This window comes from Crocuta crocuta, unplaced genomic scaffold (genome assembly GCF_008692635.1).
Source record: "Crocuta crocuta isolate KB4526 unplaced genomic scaffold, BGI_CrCroc_1.0 scaffold124, whole genome shotgun sequence".
In the NCBI taxonomy this organism is placed as follows: domain Eukaryota; kingdom Metazoa; phylum Chordata; class Mammalia; order Carnivora; family Hyaenidae; genus Crocuta; species Crocuta crocuta.
This window is the reverse complement of record NW_027551573.1, coordinates 1883519-1899167: the sequence shown is the minus strand read 5'-3', so window position 1 is coordinate 1899167 and position 15649 is coordinate 1883519. Positions and strand designations below refer to the sequence as shown.

The window sequence follows — 15649 nt, the reverse complement described above, 5'->3', positions numbered from 1 at the left end:
ATTTGTCTTGATGGACACTGATCACATGTGGGGACAGAGGCAGCCAGCAGTGTCCTGGTGAGCACCTAACAACTGGCCCCTGGGGGGAAAGCCCTGGGCTATAACATTTGCCAATCTCTCTGGTGTAAGTAACCCTGCGGCCAATTTTAAGCTGTTGATGTGACATCACTGGAGAGGCTGGGGAGGCATATAAGGTAGTCACCATTATGTATTTCCCTTATAGAGATACAATGGTTGTAAATAATGCCAAGAACATACAGACTAGAAAAAGGTAGTAAAATAATTAAAAAGTGATGAATTTTGAGTATTAATTACCTTCGCTTTACTACAACCTATTAATTTATAAGTTGCTCTAATTTAATGTGTAATTATGGCTGTTGCTCTACTGGCTCACAAACATTTCTGAAATTTTAACAATCAGCTCTTGCAAACTGGCACCAACTGGCTCCAGCCTGTCGCTTGCTGAGGGACCTATAGCAGATGGCCTTCCAGACGGAGACCTGGACAGTGGTGGACTACATTTCCCAGAAGCCTCCTCTCCCAGACCCTCCCCTCAGCTTCCGAAAGCTGTTACCATGGAGATGGGCTAACAGATGGTACAGGCTGTTCTCAGAAGGGTGAGGAGGGAGCAGAGAACCTGAGGTGGCTGGTGACAGGGTAAGAAGTAGGGTGGTGGCTGGAGGGGGCTTTTTCTGCTTAGGGGGCTTCCAGCCCCGATCTTTCTGAGGAAGGTGTGTGTGTGTGTGTGTGTGTGTGTGTGTGTGTGTGTGTGTGTACTGCTGCCAGGGAAGGGTGCGGAAAAAAGGTCCATGGGGTGGGGAGGGCCTCTGGGCAGGGACGTCCCCCCCCCCACACACACACTGGGCGGTAGCTGAAGAGGCAGTCTGGTTTGGGGAATAAGTATTTCGGGTTCTAGCCCAGTTCCACCTCTGATAAAGGTGTTCTGTGACCTTGGGCTCAGGTCCCATCTCAGTACTTGTCACTGTTGTAACCCTCTGCAGCCCACAGACACCTTGGCTGTCTCCCCGTTTCTATCTTTACTTACCTCATAGCCTGGAGGTACCCCCTCACCCTGCTTCATCACTTCTAGGACTTCCCCATCTCAGTAGGCCCTTAAGTGCCTGGTTTTCAAAGCCAGAAATATATGGCTTCAAACCCCAGAGCTGCTACTTACTAGCTCCGTGACCTTAGGCACTGCACTTAACCTCTCTAGGACTCAATTTTCCTATCTGCAAAGTGGGTATCACAGCACTGTCTGCCTCTTAGGGTCTGTAATGGGAAAACTCAATTCAGTGTCCTATCTCCTCTGTTTCTCCTTTACTTCTCACATGGGACACTTCACCCCTGACACTTCTGCTCACCAAATGTGTGACACACCAAGCAATTCTCTGTGACACCAGCTGGGTGTACTACAATGTAACTCAGTTCCAACACTATCTACCTGGAGATAGAATCAGACCCCACGGGTTAAGGGCTAAGTCCCACAAGATGGCCAGGTCCACCTCCGACACAAATCTCAAGTAGAAGGTCCCTAGGTTACCCACAACTTCTGGCTTTCTTGGCCACAAAACTGGAGGTTGGTGCCCATGATCCCTTCCTCAGGTTTGATTAATTTGCTCAAGTGGCTCACAGAACTCAGAGAAACATTTACTTGCGTTCACCAGTTTATTGAAGGATCCGGAAAGGATACAGATGAGCAGCTAGATGGAAAGGTAATAGGGCAAGGTCAGGAAGGAGTTTCTGTCCCTGCGGGGGTGGGTGCGTCATAGAGGTGGATGTGTGCACCCACCTGGCAGCTCTCCAAGCCCCCTCCTGCTTGTATTTTATGGAGGCTTCCTCGTTTGGCACCATCAATTATTTATTTATTATTTTTTTAAAATTCACATCCAAGTTAGTATATAGTGCAACAATGATTTCAGGAGTAGATTCCTTTGTGCCCCTTTCCCATGTAGCCCATCCCCCCTCCCACAACCCCTCTGGTAACCCTGCTTGTTCCCCATATTTAAGAATCTCTTATGTTGTGTCCCCCTCCCTGTTTTTATGTAATTTTTGCTTCCCTTCCCTTATGTTCATCTGTTTTGTATCTTAAAGTCCTCATACGAGGGAAGTCATCTGATATTTGTCTTTCTCTGATTGACTAATTTCACTTAGCACAATACCCTATAGTTCCATCCACGTAGTTGCAAATGGCAAGATTTCATTCTTTTTGCTTGCTGCGTAATACTCCACTGTATATCTATACCACATCTTCCTTATCCATTCATCCATCGATGGACATTTGGGCTCTTTCCATACTTTGGCTGTTGTCAATGCACTGCTCTAAACATTGGGTGCATTTGCCCCTTCAAAACAGCACACCTGTATCCCTTATAAATACCTAATAGGCACCATCAATTAATAACTTCACTTTTTAAAAAATTTTTTTAAATGTTTTATTTATTTCTAGGAGAGAGAGAGAGAGAGACAGCACGAGCAGGGGAGGGTCAGAGAGAGAGGGAGTCACAGAATCTGAAACAGGCTCCAGGCTCTGAGCTGGCTGTCAGCACAGAGCCCGACGCGGGGCTGGAACCCATGAACTGCGAGATCATGACCTAAGCGAAAGTCGGATGCTTAACCAACTAAGCCACCCAGGCGCCCCAATAACTTCACTTTCAAGTTGTTCTCTTCTCTTTAGAGAAGTGGGAGGTTGTGGGGCTGAAAATTCTGAGCTTCTCAGCATAACATGGTCTTCTCAGTGACCAGCCCCATCCAGAGCCCACCCAGAGCCCCCTCATTAGAACAAAAGATGCTCCCTGTGCGCTCCTCACTTAGGAAATTACAAGGGTTTCTGGAGCTCTGTGCCAGGCGCTGAGGCAGAGACCAGTGCATATTTTTCATGATCTCACAGAGTCGTCGCAGGATATGTGGGGTCATCTCTGGCAAGCCCTCAGCACAGTGCCTGGCACACAGTAGGTGTTTGGTACGCGGTAAGCACCTAGTGATGGTTATGACTGTTCTCCCGGGAAGGAACCCTAGCTGTGCCCGAGGAGCAGACAAATAGAGCTGAGCTCTGGGCTGTGCTGTTGACTGGCAGGGAGGTTTGCCTGCAAGGAACTGAGGTCCTGAACAAGCCTGCTGGACACGGGCCTCCACCCTGATGTTGGCTACCTGGGACTCCAGCGGGCTGACCTCCAGTAACAGGTGCATGACGGAGTCCTGAGTCCTACAGAACGTCAGCATGGGACAGAAAACGTCTGTCCCTCCGTTCATGTTGCAGAAGGGGAAATGAGGCCTAGAAATGGCAGGGAGTAGCCCGAGGGCCCAGCAGGCGCTTTTGGCAGAGACAAGCTTTCCGCTAAGCCAGGCTGGCGGTCAGTGACTCGTCTCCCCAAGAAGCTGAGGCCCCAGTTATGGGTTGGGGCAGGGAGGCAGGGCCCAGCCTTTACCTCCTGCTCCCTTTTGTCCCCCTGGATCCTGGCTCCACCCAAATCTGGGGAGACCCTGCTCTTTTCCCCCCTGTTCTCACTCCACCACACCCTGTGCGTCGGGTTGGTTTCCCTCCCCTCTGGACCTTTACCCTGTGTGCCGTAAAGAAACCGGATGTTTGAGGGAGGGCACTGCAAAGACCAAAGACTGGGGCTGGGGCCGGGAGGCAGGAGGCTGGTGGGTCAGCTGGGCTGATATAACAGGAGCCTGACATGGCCACTGACATAAGCACAGGCTGAATTTTCTCACATGATGGGAGGTCTGAAGGTGGCACTCAAGGCCTCCATGGTTCCATTTGGGACCCCAGGTCCCCATGTCTCCACGCTGCCGTCCTTAGCAGGCAGCTTCGGTCCTCATGTGTGGCCATCTCTTGATCAGGCATTGGCTGTCCCAACTCCTGCTTTATGCAGGAAGAAGAGAAGGGCCGAAGGTCTATGCCTGCTGGGTCCTGCCCTTTACCATCCAACAACTTTGACTCACATCTCAGTGGTCAGAACTGGGTTCACATCACCAGGCCACCCCCAGCTGCACGGGACGCTGGGAGCTGAACATTTTAACCAAGCACATTGCTGCCCCCTGGTGAAATTGGGGTTCTGCCATATATGGAAGGGGGTGCTGGATCTTTGGGGAGGTAACTAGTGGGCCACCTTAGTGAGGCTTTGCCTTGTAGCTGTGGGTAAGGGCTTCCCTATAAATGTCATCTCAATGTGGCTCCCCAAAAGTCCTCCGTCCTGCGGGCTGACAAAGGACTTGGCCTGGAGAGCACAGGCTACATCACACCCCACACACCTGCCCCTTGGCCAGGTGCGCTGCCCGTGCCTTCACTGTGCCTCAGCTCCGAATTTGGTGATGTGACCTTTTTTTCCCTTCCTCCTTCTTTCATCATATTCCATATCACCTTACTGTTATGAATAATTTTCCAATTCACTCGTCAGACTTAGTAAGTATATCTAAATAGGGAACTTCATTATACTATCGTAATCCCTATGGTATTAGTGTTGCTTGCCATAAGGAGAAGATACTTTCAGATGAAAGAAAGAAAGAAAGAAAGAAAGAAAGAAAGAAAGAAAGAAAGAAAGAAAGAAAGATAGGAAGGAAGGAGGAAGGAAAGGAAGAAGGAAAGGAAGAAGAAAAGGAAAGGAAAGGAAGAAAGAAAAAGAAAGAAAAGGAAGAAAAACAAAAGAAAAGAAACAAAAGGAAGGAAGGAGGAAAGGAAGGAAGGAAAGAAGGAAAGAAAGAAGGGAGAGAGAGAGGGAGGGAGGAAAGGCAAGCAAGCAGCCTCAGTAAGATTGGACCACCTGCTCTGGCCCTGACACTAGCTTTCAACCCATGGGCTGCTGTGTCCTTGTTTTAAAGAAAGATCTGCACGTGTTAGAAAGGTGTTACAGACGGGCCAGCACCAAGCAGGACTCTCCCCAGTGGAAGGGAAGTTTAAGAGGGGCTCGCTTGCTCCCCCGCAAACTGCCTCCCAGAGACACAGGAGGTCTTGGTGGTCGAAGTGGGCTGCTCTGAGTGCATTTATCCCTCCCACAGAGATTCTGCCTCCAGACAGTCAGAGACGTGCCAGGATGGAGGTCCTGAAGGAGAAAGTGGAGGAGGAGGAGGCGGCCGAGCGGGAGGAGGCAGCCGTGCGGGCTGAGAGGGGCGAGAAGATGATGAGGCCGGTGGAGGTGCGGAGGGAGGAGGCCCCCATGACGCAGGAGATGCTCAGAGACCTGGAGAAGAAGCTGTCAGACATTGACCTGGCCATCCCGGAGAAGCCCTCGTGCGTGCCAGGCCAGGGTGGGGGTCTCGGGCCGGGCAGCCCTGATGAGGGGCAGACCAGGGCCGGGTGACAGAAGAGCCAGGAAGAACAGTGGCCCCACGGCTGGGAGGCAGGACCGGACAAGGAGGGAATCTGCCTGGTCCAAGCCCCCTCTCTGCCCCCCACTTGCTGTGTGACCCCGGGTGAGTCATTCAACCTCTCTGTGCCTCCGTTCCCATTTCTACTTAAAAGTGCACACGTTGATGATGCTTCTAGGCAGCTGTGAGGATTAAATGAGGAAAGGGTAGAGACAACGGCAGCTAAGGTGGGTTGACGGGTCCCTCTGTGCCAGGCCTAGCCGCACACGGACTAATGCCACCCCTCTTATGGACACAGGACCTTTACCAAGGACACTATCGACATCTCCAACCTACCCGTCTCCTACCAAAGCAACACGCTCAAGGAGGAGCACTTGCTGCAGGTGGCGGACAACTTCTCCCGCCAATACAACCACCTGTGCCCAGACCGCGTGCCCCTCTTCCTGCACCCGCTGAACGAGTGCGAAGTGCCTGTAAGGCCGGGTTGTGGAGGGCAGGGCAAGGGCTGGAGAGGGAGGGTGGAGGGAGGCGGGCCGAAGCTCCTGGATCAGAGTTAATATCCGGGGATAGCATAAATTCAAATGCCAGCAGGCCTCAGCAGGGTCGATGTGAATCACCCCTGGGGGCCTGTGGTGGCCTGGAGAACCCCCCGCAGCCAAGGGGCAGCGAGATACCTGGTGCGGTCTCCAGCCCCAGGCATCAGCTCTGTCCAGGGAAGGGCAGAGAACCTAGGAGCCAAGCACTGGCCTCCTTCCCTCCAGCCCTGTAACCCAAGCACGCCCTAGGTGTCTCTGGACCTCAGTTTCCCCATCTGCAGGTGGAATGGCATAGGATGAATGCAAAGGTTGCAAAACAGGAGCCCACAGGCTGATGGGGACTCACAGACTGTTTTATTTGGTCCACGTGGTAATTTAAAAAAAATTATTTTTTTAAAAATCTATTTCTGAGAGAGAGGGAGACAGTGTGAGCAGGGGAGGGTCAGAGAGGGAGACACAGAATCTGAAGTAGGCTCCAGGCTCTGAGCTGTCAGCACAGAGCCTGATGCGGGGCTCGAACCCACGAATCACGAGATCACGACTTGAGCCGAAGTCGGACGCTTAACCGACTGAGCCACCCAGGCGCCCCACCACCTGGTGATTTTTAACATTGGTATTAGCTGCCGGCGTTTGAAACTCAGTGATTTCCCCTACGGGTCCCGGGTAGCCCCAGGTGTGCATCTCCCCTGGAGCAATCAGCGGGCCTGCATGGGGTGGGGGCAGGGGCACGTGACACCCTATGCCGGTGGGCCTTCTTCGAATCTACAGGGAGACGCTGGAGGACTGGACCACGGGCCCTGGGGTGACAGCAGCCTCGCAAAGGGGTAGCACTAGCTTCCTCGCACTGGCTGGTGGTCCAGAGCCAGACAAGCCAGATCTGCTACTGACTGTGACCCTGAGCAAGTCAGCTCATCTCTCAGAGCCTCAGTTTCCCCAGCTGCCAGTGGGCCCGACTTACAGGGGTGTTGAGAGATCAGGAGGGCACAAGCTTATTCGGCATCTGGGCTGGAGGGGCAGAGGCCTAGAGAGCCTTCCCCGCTCCCTTCCCACCCAGGGCTCTGGCTTGCTGGGAGGGCCCCCCCCCCCGCCAGGGAGGGAGCCCCCCCGGGGGGGGGGGCCTGAGCTCTCTCCCCTTTGCAGAAGTTCGTGAGCACCACCATCCGGCCCACGCTGATGCCCTACCCTGAGCTCTACAACTGGGACACCTGTGCCCAGTTTGTCTCAGACTTCCTCTCCATGGTGTCCCTGCCTGACCCCCTCAAGCCGGTAAGTGCCACCGCTGGCTTCGTCCGTAAGCCCATGAGACCTAGGATGGGAAGCCGGGGAGGTATGTCGAAGGAGGCTCAGTGAGGCTCACACCACAGGCCATAGTGCATCTGGTGTGAGCCCCTCAGAGACCCCTCTGAGGTGGGGTGGGGAAATGGGCCCAGAGAGGGACAGCCAATTGCCTGAGGTCACACAGCAAGCCTGGTTTCCTGGCTCCTATCTCTTTGCCTCCTTCTGCCTTCAGAGTCTTCCTCTCACGACTTTAAGAGGTGGGAAAAGGAGAGAGACGGGGGAGGTCCCTGCTGCCTGTGACCCCGGGCCCCATCTTTGGGCTTCTGTCCAGCTCAGGGTGTTTCCCAATGAGCATGGAGGGAGACAGGGTGAGAGGGTAGGTGCACAGTGCAGAGGGGATCTTCTTTGATCAGAAGAGGGGAGGGCAACTTTGCATAAAACCGTAGGACAACCAATCAGACAGCATTAGACCAGAAGCTTCGATATAGTCCAGATGGTCTTTCCTATTAGGAAGTCCACGGCCACCTAAAGTTGTAGGCAAATGTGGACTGCATTTTCCACTTAAGGGTCCGTGGTTTCCATCCCATTCTTGGTAGGCTGCCCAGCCTGAGAAAGGGGAGGAGCCTGGGGTGGGGGCGGGGCCGCGCCTGCGCATTGGCCCTGGTGCCCGGATGCTGCCCCTGGGAGGACGTGCAGGGGTGCAGCGGGCCGGCTGCGCTGACCAGCCCTCTGCCGCCAGCCCCCCTACCTGTACTCCTCCACCACGGTGCTCAAGTACCAGAAGGGGAACTGCTTCGACTACAGCACACTGCTCTGCTCCATGCTCCTCGGCGCTGGCTACGACGCCTACTGCGTCAACGGCTACGCCTCACAGGACATGTGTCATATGGACCTGACGCGGGACGTGTGCCCGCTCACCTTGAAGCACCAGGAGGTACGGGGGTTCATGCTGCTCTGGGCATCGCGCAAGGGGTGCCACCCGTGACGCGGCGCGGCCCCGCCCTTCCTGCCCCTTCCCGGCCCCACAAGCAGCCGCCCGCTGCCCCGGAGTTCATTCACGCTGCCGGTGTGTCTGTCCCGGGGTGCTCAGCACACACAGCCCAGCTCCCCTCACCGGCTGTCTCCCTTCTCTTGTCCCAACTCGCTTCCAAGAGGCTGTTCCCCACCAGGTGAAATCTGTGCCAGCCGCCGGCTTCTGAAGTCGGTCTCTCCCAGATTTACCCTCCGTGTTTGATAAAAATCCACCTAGCCATTTTCTGGTAAGGAAAACAACAGACGGATGGACATTTATTCACTCTTTTTCCCCCCATCACCTCCTCCCAATTCAAAAGGCGCCTTTTTGACAGCAAAAAAAAAAAAAAAAATTGCCACCAACCCTCCAGCAGGTGGTGGGTGTGTTTTTATATCTGTTGGCTCGACAGCTCCCAACTGGCTAGAGGCGGCTGTGAACACAAGAGACGCGCTGAAATGAATTTCATTTTAGGATTCCAGAAGCATCTCTTTGCATTTTGGGAAATAGCCACAGTACGGACAGAAAATGCCATTGGTGAACCAGATCGATTCCAGGAACGCTGTGATCAGAGTTGACCTGGATCGATTCCAGGATGCTGTGATCAGAGTGAAGCCCCCGTGGGGTCTGCAGCTCAGGGCAGGGCATCCAAGGGCCTGGGGCCTCCAGCGTGGTGACATGAGCCTGTGTCACAGCAGCGCTGTGTGGTGGGCATTATCACCCCTATTTTACAGACTGTAGAGATGGACTAGCATGGCCAACGCCACAGGGGCTGGTGAGTGGAGACTCGGGGGCTGAGGCCCCACCCGGTTGAAGCTGCCGAGACTGGCTGTTTTCCCTCATCACTGTGGCAGGCCTGCTCTGCAGCCTCTGCGGTGTTCTTCCCTAGACACTTTGCTTGCCCCCTAGCACACGTCTATGCACACACGCACGCACACGGGCTTTCTTCTCCTTCCTAGCCCAGAAAACTCTTTAAGTCAATATGAGACACTATCCAATGGCAGAATCTGGGAAATCCGACTCCTGACCATTACCCCGCTTTCTGGGTCAGATCATAGCTAATAAGGGCAGTGGGGAGCGAAGCGGGGGGAAATCTCATCTCCTGAACTCTGCCCTGCCAGACACCTCATGTGGGCGTTTTCCTGTCCTCAGAACAACCCCGGGGGAGAAGGTTCTTACTCCTGTCCCATTCTACAGAAGAGCCTGAAGCCAGGGAACGGGGGCTGAGGCTCCCGCATTGAGGGCCAGGAAGCCCGGGGACTCCAGGAGCAGCTGTGACCTCCTGGCCGGAGGGGCTGGCGATGCCAGGGCCACTGATCCTTCTTTCGTTGGGAGACAGGTGGTCCAGGAGAAGGAAAAGGTGCCGCCTAAGAAGTACGCCATTAAACCACCCAGGGACCTGACCAGCAGGTTCGAGCAGGAGCAGGAGACAAAGAAGCAGGAGGAGACCAAAGCGGAGGAGCAGAGGCGGCTGAGGGAGGAGGAAGAGCACCTCCTGGTGGGTCCGCGTCCTCACCCCTGTGCCCAGCCCTCCAGGAGAGGCTGCTAGCAACTGGGACCTGACACAGGTCCACGCACCCCAAGTCCAGATCCCCTCCTCCCGCCTCGCCGCCCCCCACGGCAGTCCAGCCACGTGGGAGTCTCCCACTGGTGGTCAGCCAGCTCCTGCAGCGGATTCCAGAGAGCTCTGCTGCCTCAGCCTTTCTGTGCTGGGCTCTGGTGTCCTCCTTGTTCCAGACTCTCTCCCTGAAGACCTACCTGCTTGTACTCCTCATCCATCCTCCCTGTTTGCCACCCTCCCCCCGTGCTCTCCGTCCATGCATCCACACTCTCATCTCTCCCTCCTTCCACTCTTTGCCACCCTCGCTCCCTTCCTTCCCTTCCATGTAGCATTTACGGAGCATCTCCTGTGGTCCAGGCCCAGGATACAATGATGAACATGACGCAGTCACCGTTCTTCCACAGGAAAGAGGAAAAAGAAGCCACACAGTATTCCTCTGCCTTCCTTTGCAGGAAATCTCACCCAGAATCACAATGCAGAAAGCCAGTAAATCCTAGACACTCCAGGACTCCAAAGGGTCCAGTTTGTAAACTACAGATAAACTCACACCCTCCCATTTTATGGATAAGAAAACAGGCTCAGAAGTAGGGTGATACCCCCAAGGTCACGCAGCCAGCCAGTGCTGCAGTCGGGATCAGAAATCGGCTCTCCTGCTGGTTCCCCGGGCCTGGGGAGATGTTTGGGCCCCCGACACCCCCCTTCCCAGCCATCGGCCCATGGTCCCCCACCTCTCCTGTGTAGGATGCGGAGAAAGCCAAGACCGACCCCCTGCATGGCCTACGGGTGCACTCCTGGGTCTTGGTGCTGTCGGGGAAGCGTGAGGTGCCTGAGAGTTTTTTTATCGACTCACTCACGGCGCGCAGCTACAGCACCCAGGACGACCACTTCCTGGGCATCGAGAGCCTCTGGAACCATAAGAACTACTGGATCAACATGCAGGACTGTTGGAATTGCTGCAAGGTACTGGCCGGGGGGGCGGGCCCGTGCGACAGGCACAGTCGGGCAGGGCCGCGGTGCTGGCAGAGTGAGCTGTGGGCAGAGCTGGCCACCACTGAGCTCAGACTTTCCCCATAGCTCAGTCCCCTTAGCCCACCCCTTCGTCCATAAGTAACCATTCTGATATGATTATTGTCTCTTTTGATTTGCGTATCCTTGTAAAATGTGGATTGTTGATTTGTATCAGTGACTTTTTAAAACAATGTATTGAAGTACAACGTACAGGCAGAAAAATACACTCATCCTTAGTGTACAGTCCAACGAATTTCCATAAATGCGTGGATAGGTATGTATTCACACATACGTATATGTGTGTGTCTGTGTGTATATGTGTATGTATATATATAACTCAGTGCTACTTATCTAAGTTAAAAACACATGCACACATTTGGGGGAGAGTCATAACTGGACACACAAGGACTTTCTGGAATGTGGGCAGTATTCTATTTCTTAATCTGGGTGCGGGAAACCTGAGTGCGTTCAGTTTCTGGAAATTCATTGTACTGTACACGAATCAAATGAGATACAGGCTCCAGGCTCCCCGTCCTGCGCTCTTTTGTTGTTTCCAAATTCCTCCACTTCCGACCGGGCCAGTTTCCCAAAGGTAGGTCTTGGGCCTTTTGCCCCCCACTCCAAGGTGACCCCGTCCAAGGGGCCTGCTGTCACCCCTGTGGCAGACGGGCAGAGTTGATGCCCCTGTGCTCCAGCGCAGGTCACTCTGTGTGGAAGTCAGATGTTCTGAGGTGGAGAAACTTCCGCCTTGAGCGAAGCAAGGATCAGCCCAGTGCCCCGCCGGTCACCACACTGGCTTCTCTTACCCTGATTCCAGGGTTTGCTTGGCTCTCACTAACTTCAGAGTCATGGGGTAGATATGCTATTGTTACTCTCATTTTACAGAAAGAACTCCTACCATACCACACAGATAAAAAAATTTTTTAATGTTTTTTATTTATTTCTGAGAGAGAGACAGCGTGAGCAGGGGAGGGTCAGAGAGAGAGGGAGACACAGAATCTGAAACAGGCTCCAGGCTCTGAGCTGTCAGCACAGAGCCCGATGTAGGGCTCGAACCCACAAACCGTGAGATCATGACCTGAGCTGAAGTCGGACGCTTAAACCAACTGAGCCACCCAGGGTGCCCCTCACACCACACAGACAGAGCAGAGCCAAGACTGCCCTCCCCCAGAGCCCAGGCTCCTAGCTGCCGGGGTGGTCAGTGCCCCCTAAAGGCTGATGGACCCTTCGAGGCTGCTTACAGTCCTCCTTCGCCCCCTCCCAGGCTGGACTCGGCCTCTCCCTCCCAGCATGCTCTGCACCAGTGCTAGGAGAAGGAAACTTGTGACAGGGAAACACAGGATGATGAGATGAGCTGGAAGCGGGAGGGTGGTCTGGTGGAAAGCGAAGCCAGAGAGGCAGTAGTGCATCACCAAGTGAGGGCATGAAGAAATAGATCATGACACTGGCTGTCACTTCTACTGCCAGGGGAGAATGGGAGCGGCTGCTTTATTCCTCCGAAGGACCCTGAAATGGCACTGGGACCGGGGAGCCGTGTGAGGCACCCACACAGAGGCTGGCTGGTGCAAACACGCCCCAGGCTCATGGGACATGGTAGCTGTCCATTCGTGTATGCTTTCTCTGTGGAAACAGAACTTTTAAGTTATATCAAAACATCTGACTACTGCCCACTAATTACAAAGGTGATGGAATGGAGGGCGTGATTTATTTATTTAAAAAATTTTTTTAAATGTTTTATTTATTTCTGAGAGAGAGAGGCAACATGAGCAGGGGAGGGTCAGAGAGAGAAGGAGACACAGAATCAGAAGCAGGCTCCAGGCTCTGAGCTGGCTGTCAGCACAGAGCCCAACGCGGGGCTCGAACCCACAAACTGTGAGATCATGACCTGAGCCAAAGTTGGGCACTTAACCAACTGAGCCACCCAGGCTCCCTAGAGGGTGTGATTTAAAGAAATACAAACATCTGTGTGGTTTGGCTCCCCCCTCATTGAGCCTTGACTATCCACAGTCACTGCTACATCTTTGAGCAGTTCTCTCCCTCCCTGCCGTTCACCATGTCCCTCTTTCCTCTCCCCCCACCTCCCAGTTAGAGCAGAGTAATAGCCCCCCAGGACTCCGTGAGGTCTCAGATTAGAGCCTCTGTCAGGACAGCGTCGTGTTGAAATGCTTGTGGGCAGCTACCTTTGACCTCCTTCTGGGACACTGATTCTGGGGTGTTGGGGTGGGGGGGGTGCCATCCTGGAGAGGGAGATGGGGACGCTGAGTGCCTCCATCTGCTGGGAGTTACCTGCCCAGTGAGGCCAGGCTCGGGTAGGCGGGGATGGAAAGAAGGTGAAAGCCCCCACTGTGGAGGAGAGATTTCCGCCTGCCTCCTCTATACAGTTGCATGTGTGGCTGCCCGGTTCCTTGTCCCTGGCACGGGTAGAAGCCGGGTGGAGGCCCTTTCCCAAACCCACCATCTCCCTCTCCCGTAAAATCTTGCTGGCTTGTATCTGCTCTAAACGCCACCTGGGACGCCCCCCTGATGAAGCAGGTTAAGCCCCATATCCAGGTCAGTCCCAGACCGGAGAGTTGCCAAGTCTCACAGAGACCACCAGTGAGATTTTCTTCACAGGGAGATTGGGCAGTGCCACTGGCCTCAGTTTCCCTGTTGAAATGAGGATGGGTGTGGACCATGCAAGGTGGCTCGGAGCTGACACTGTGTCCCCCTGAGACCCTGGCCCAGGTCCCTCCTCTACTCTGGACACGACTGTTCCCCCCCACCCCCCACCGCGTGGAACAGGACGGGGCAGGCTGGTGGTGGGGTGCACTTAGCCGACCCTTCCCCGCCAGGACTTGGTCTTTGACCTGGGAGACCCTGTGAGGTGGGAGTACCTGCTCTTGGGGGCCGAGAAGTCTCACCTGTCCTTGACTGAGGAAGAGGAAGATGCGCTGAATGATGACGATGATGTGGAAAACCTGGTGAGTCTCTGGCGCGGGGCCAGCATGGGACCTGGGCTTCGTGCCCCATCTTGCTTCGGGCCCACCTGACCAGTGTCCCTACCACATGTGTGTGTATCAGCGGGAAATGAGCCACATAGACCAAGTAAGGATCCCTCAAAGCAGAAGGGCCTGGACCCTGCTCTCATTTTACAGATGGGTACACTAAGGCCCATGCAGGTCCACTGACTTGCCCGGGACACCTGGTGGGGTAGGGGAGGGCTGGGACTTGCATCCGGGGCTCCTGCCCCACACACAGCCCACCTTAGTCAGTGGTTGCCCTGCTTCTCTTAAGAGCATGCCCCTCGCATTAGGGTGATAGGACCGTGTCCACAAGCCCTGGCCTCACTTCCAGGCCTTCCTGCGTAGCCACCATGATGCCCCTCACATGCTTCCAGGCCTTTCTCGTCTGTCATATCAGCCCACTGGCCTGGGCCTTCCCCACGGCACCCCTTCTCCTATCTCCTAGCCAGGGGCCTTGCAGGCAGGTCTCCATGAGGACCCGTGCCTGGAGGTCAGGTGCCCAGAGGCCTTAGCTCTTGGCTGTGACATCTGGGGCCAACTTCCCAATCATGGAGAGCTTCACTTTTGCCATCTGTATGTGATGGGGGAATGGGGTCAGTTATCGTACCAGGTGTATCAGCTAGCTGGAGGCACCATGACAAATCACCACACCCTGGGGGGCTTAAACAGCAGAAATTACTTTCCTCACGGTTCTGGAGGCTGGAAGCCCAAGATCAAGGTGTGGGCTGTTGGCTTCTCCTGAGGCCTCTCTCCTTGACTTGCCAATGTCTGTCTTCTCTCTGTGTCCTCACTGCGGTCTTTCCTCTGTGTGTGTCTTAATCTCTTCTCACAAGGACCCAGTCACATTGGATTAATGACCTAGTTTTAACTTAACTACCTCTTTAAAAATCCTGTCTGCAAATATAGCCATATTCTGAGGCACTGGTTTTGGGGCACGATTAGGGGGACACAAATCAGCCCACCATGGTAACATTCACTTAACATTCAGTAACCTCCTGGCACTTAACCTGAAGTAACTTGTCCACATCTTTACAACCACCTGGTGAGGTAGGTGTTAGTATCATCATTCATGATTATTATCATCCATTTTACAGACAGGAAGACTTAACAACACAGAGGGGTGAAGTAACTTACTCAATGGTAAATGGCCAGTAAGTGACAGAGCTGGGGCTTGAACCTGGGATCTGAGTCTGGCTCTCAAGTCTGGGTTCTGAACAGTAACTCTGTTCTACCTCCTGGGACTGCTCAGGGACAAAAGGAGACCATAGGTACTTGCCTCAGCGCTCTCATCTCTGGAGACCAGGGAGCCTCCTGGCGCCCTAATTCCTGGGGCACAGGCGCCCCCTGCTGGCGAGCACAGGTTAGAGGAACAAGACCAAGGTTTGAGCGGTTTGTGGAGAATCCACGGGTCTGTGGAGACCCCTTGAGGACCATTTGTGTAGACCAGGCCTTATTTTACAGATGGGGAAACTAAAGAGGGGAAAAAAAAAAAAAAAGAAAACAGTAGGTGGGCAGTGCCTCAAGTGGCTTATGTGCATTTTCTTTTAATGTTTATCTATTTTTGAGAGAAAGAGAACGTGAGCAGGGGAGGGGCAGAGGCAAAGAGAGAGAGAATCCCAAGCAGGCTCCTGGCTGTCAGCACAGAGCCTGATTTGGGACTTGATCTCAAGAACCGTGAGGTCATGACCTGAGCCAAAATCAAGAGTTGGTTGCTTCACCAACCGAGCCACCCAGGTGCCCGTGTGTATTCTATCAGTTAGTCCCCCCACAGGGTCTAGTTAACAGTTAGGAAGGCTCAGCGTGGTTAGGGGACTTGCGCCCAGGACCCCAAGCTGGTGTCGGATGGCGGTGGGGCTTGCATCCACCTGACTGCAGAAGCCCCTCTCCTAAGGAGGGCTGCGTAGCTGTGTCTGCTGCCCGTTCTGACTGACAGGAGCAGGGCGGTTGG

The 15649-nt window shown here is 54.1% G+C and overlaps 1 protein-coding gene across 1 annotated transcript in view; it reads left to right on the top strand.

Annotated features, from left to right (window-relative positions):
- Window positions 1–419: 419 nt before the first annotated feature.
- DRC7 (dynein regulatory complex subunit 7) overlaps window positions 420–15649 on the top strand; it is a 22838-nt gene continuing 7608 nt past the window's right edge. Inside the window, exons 1-8 of the mRNA XM_077751386.1 lie at window positions 420–657; window positions 4999–5230; window positions 5606–5780; window positions 6984–7109; window positions 7861–8055; window positions 9470–9628; window positions 10433–10651; window positions 13531–13659. Of these exons, the coding sequence (XP_077607512.1) occupies window positions 5034–5230; window positions 5606–5780; window positions 6984–7109; window positions 7861–8055; window positions 9470–9628; window positions 10433–10651; window positions 13531–13659 (1200 nt within the window). The 5' untranslated portion in view covers window positions 420–657; window positions 4999–5033. The remainder of the gene's footprint in view (window positions 658–4998; window positions 5231–5605; window positions 5781–6983; window positions 7110–7860; window positions 8056–9469; window positions 9629–10432; window positions 10652–13530; window positions 13660–15649) is intronic.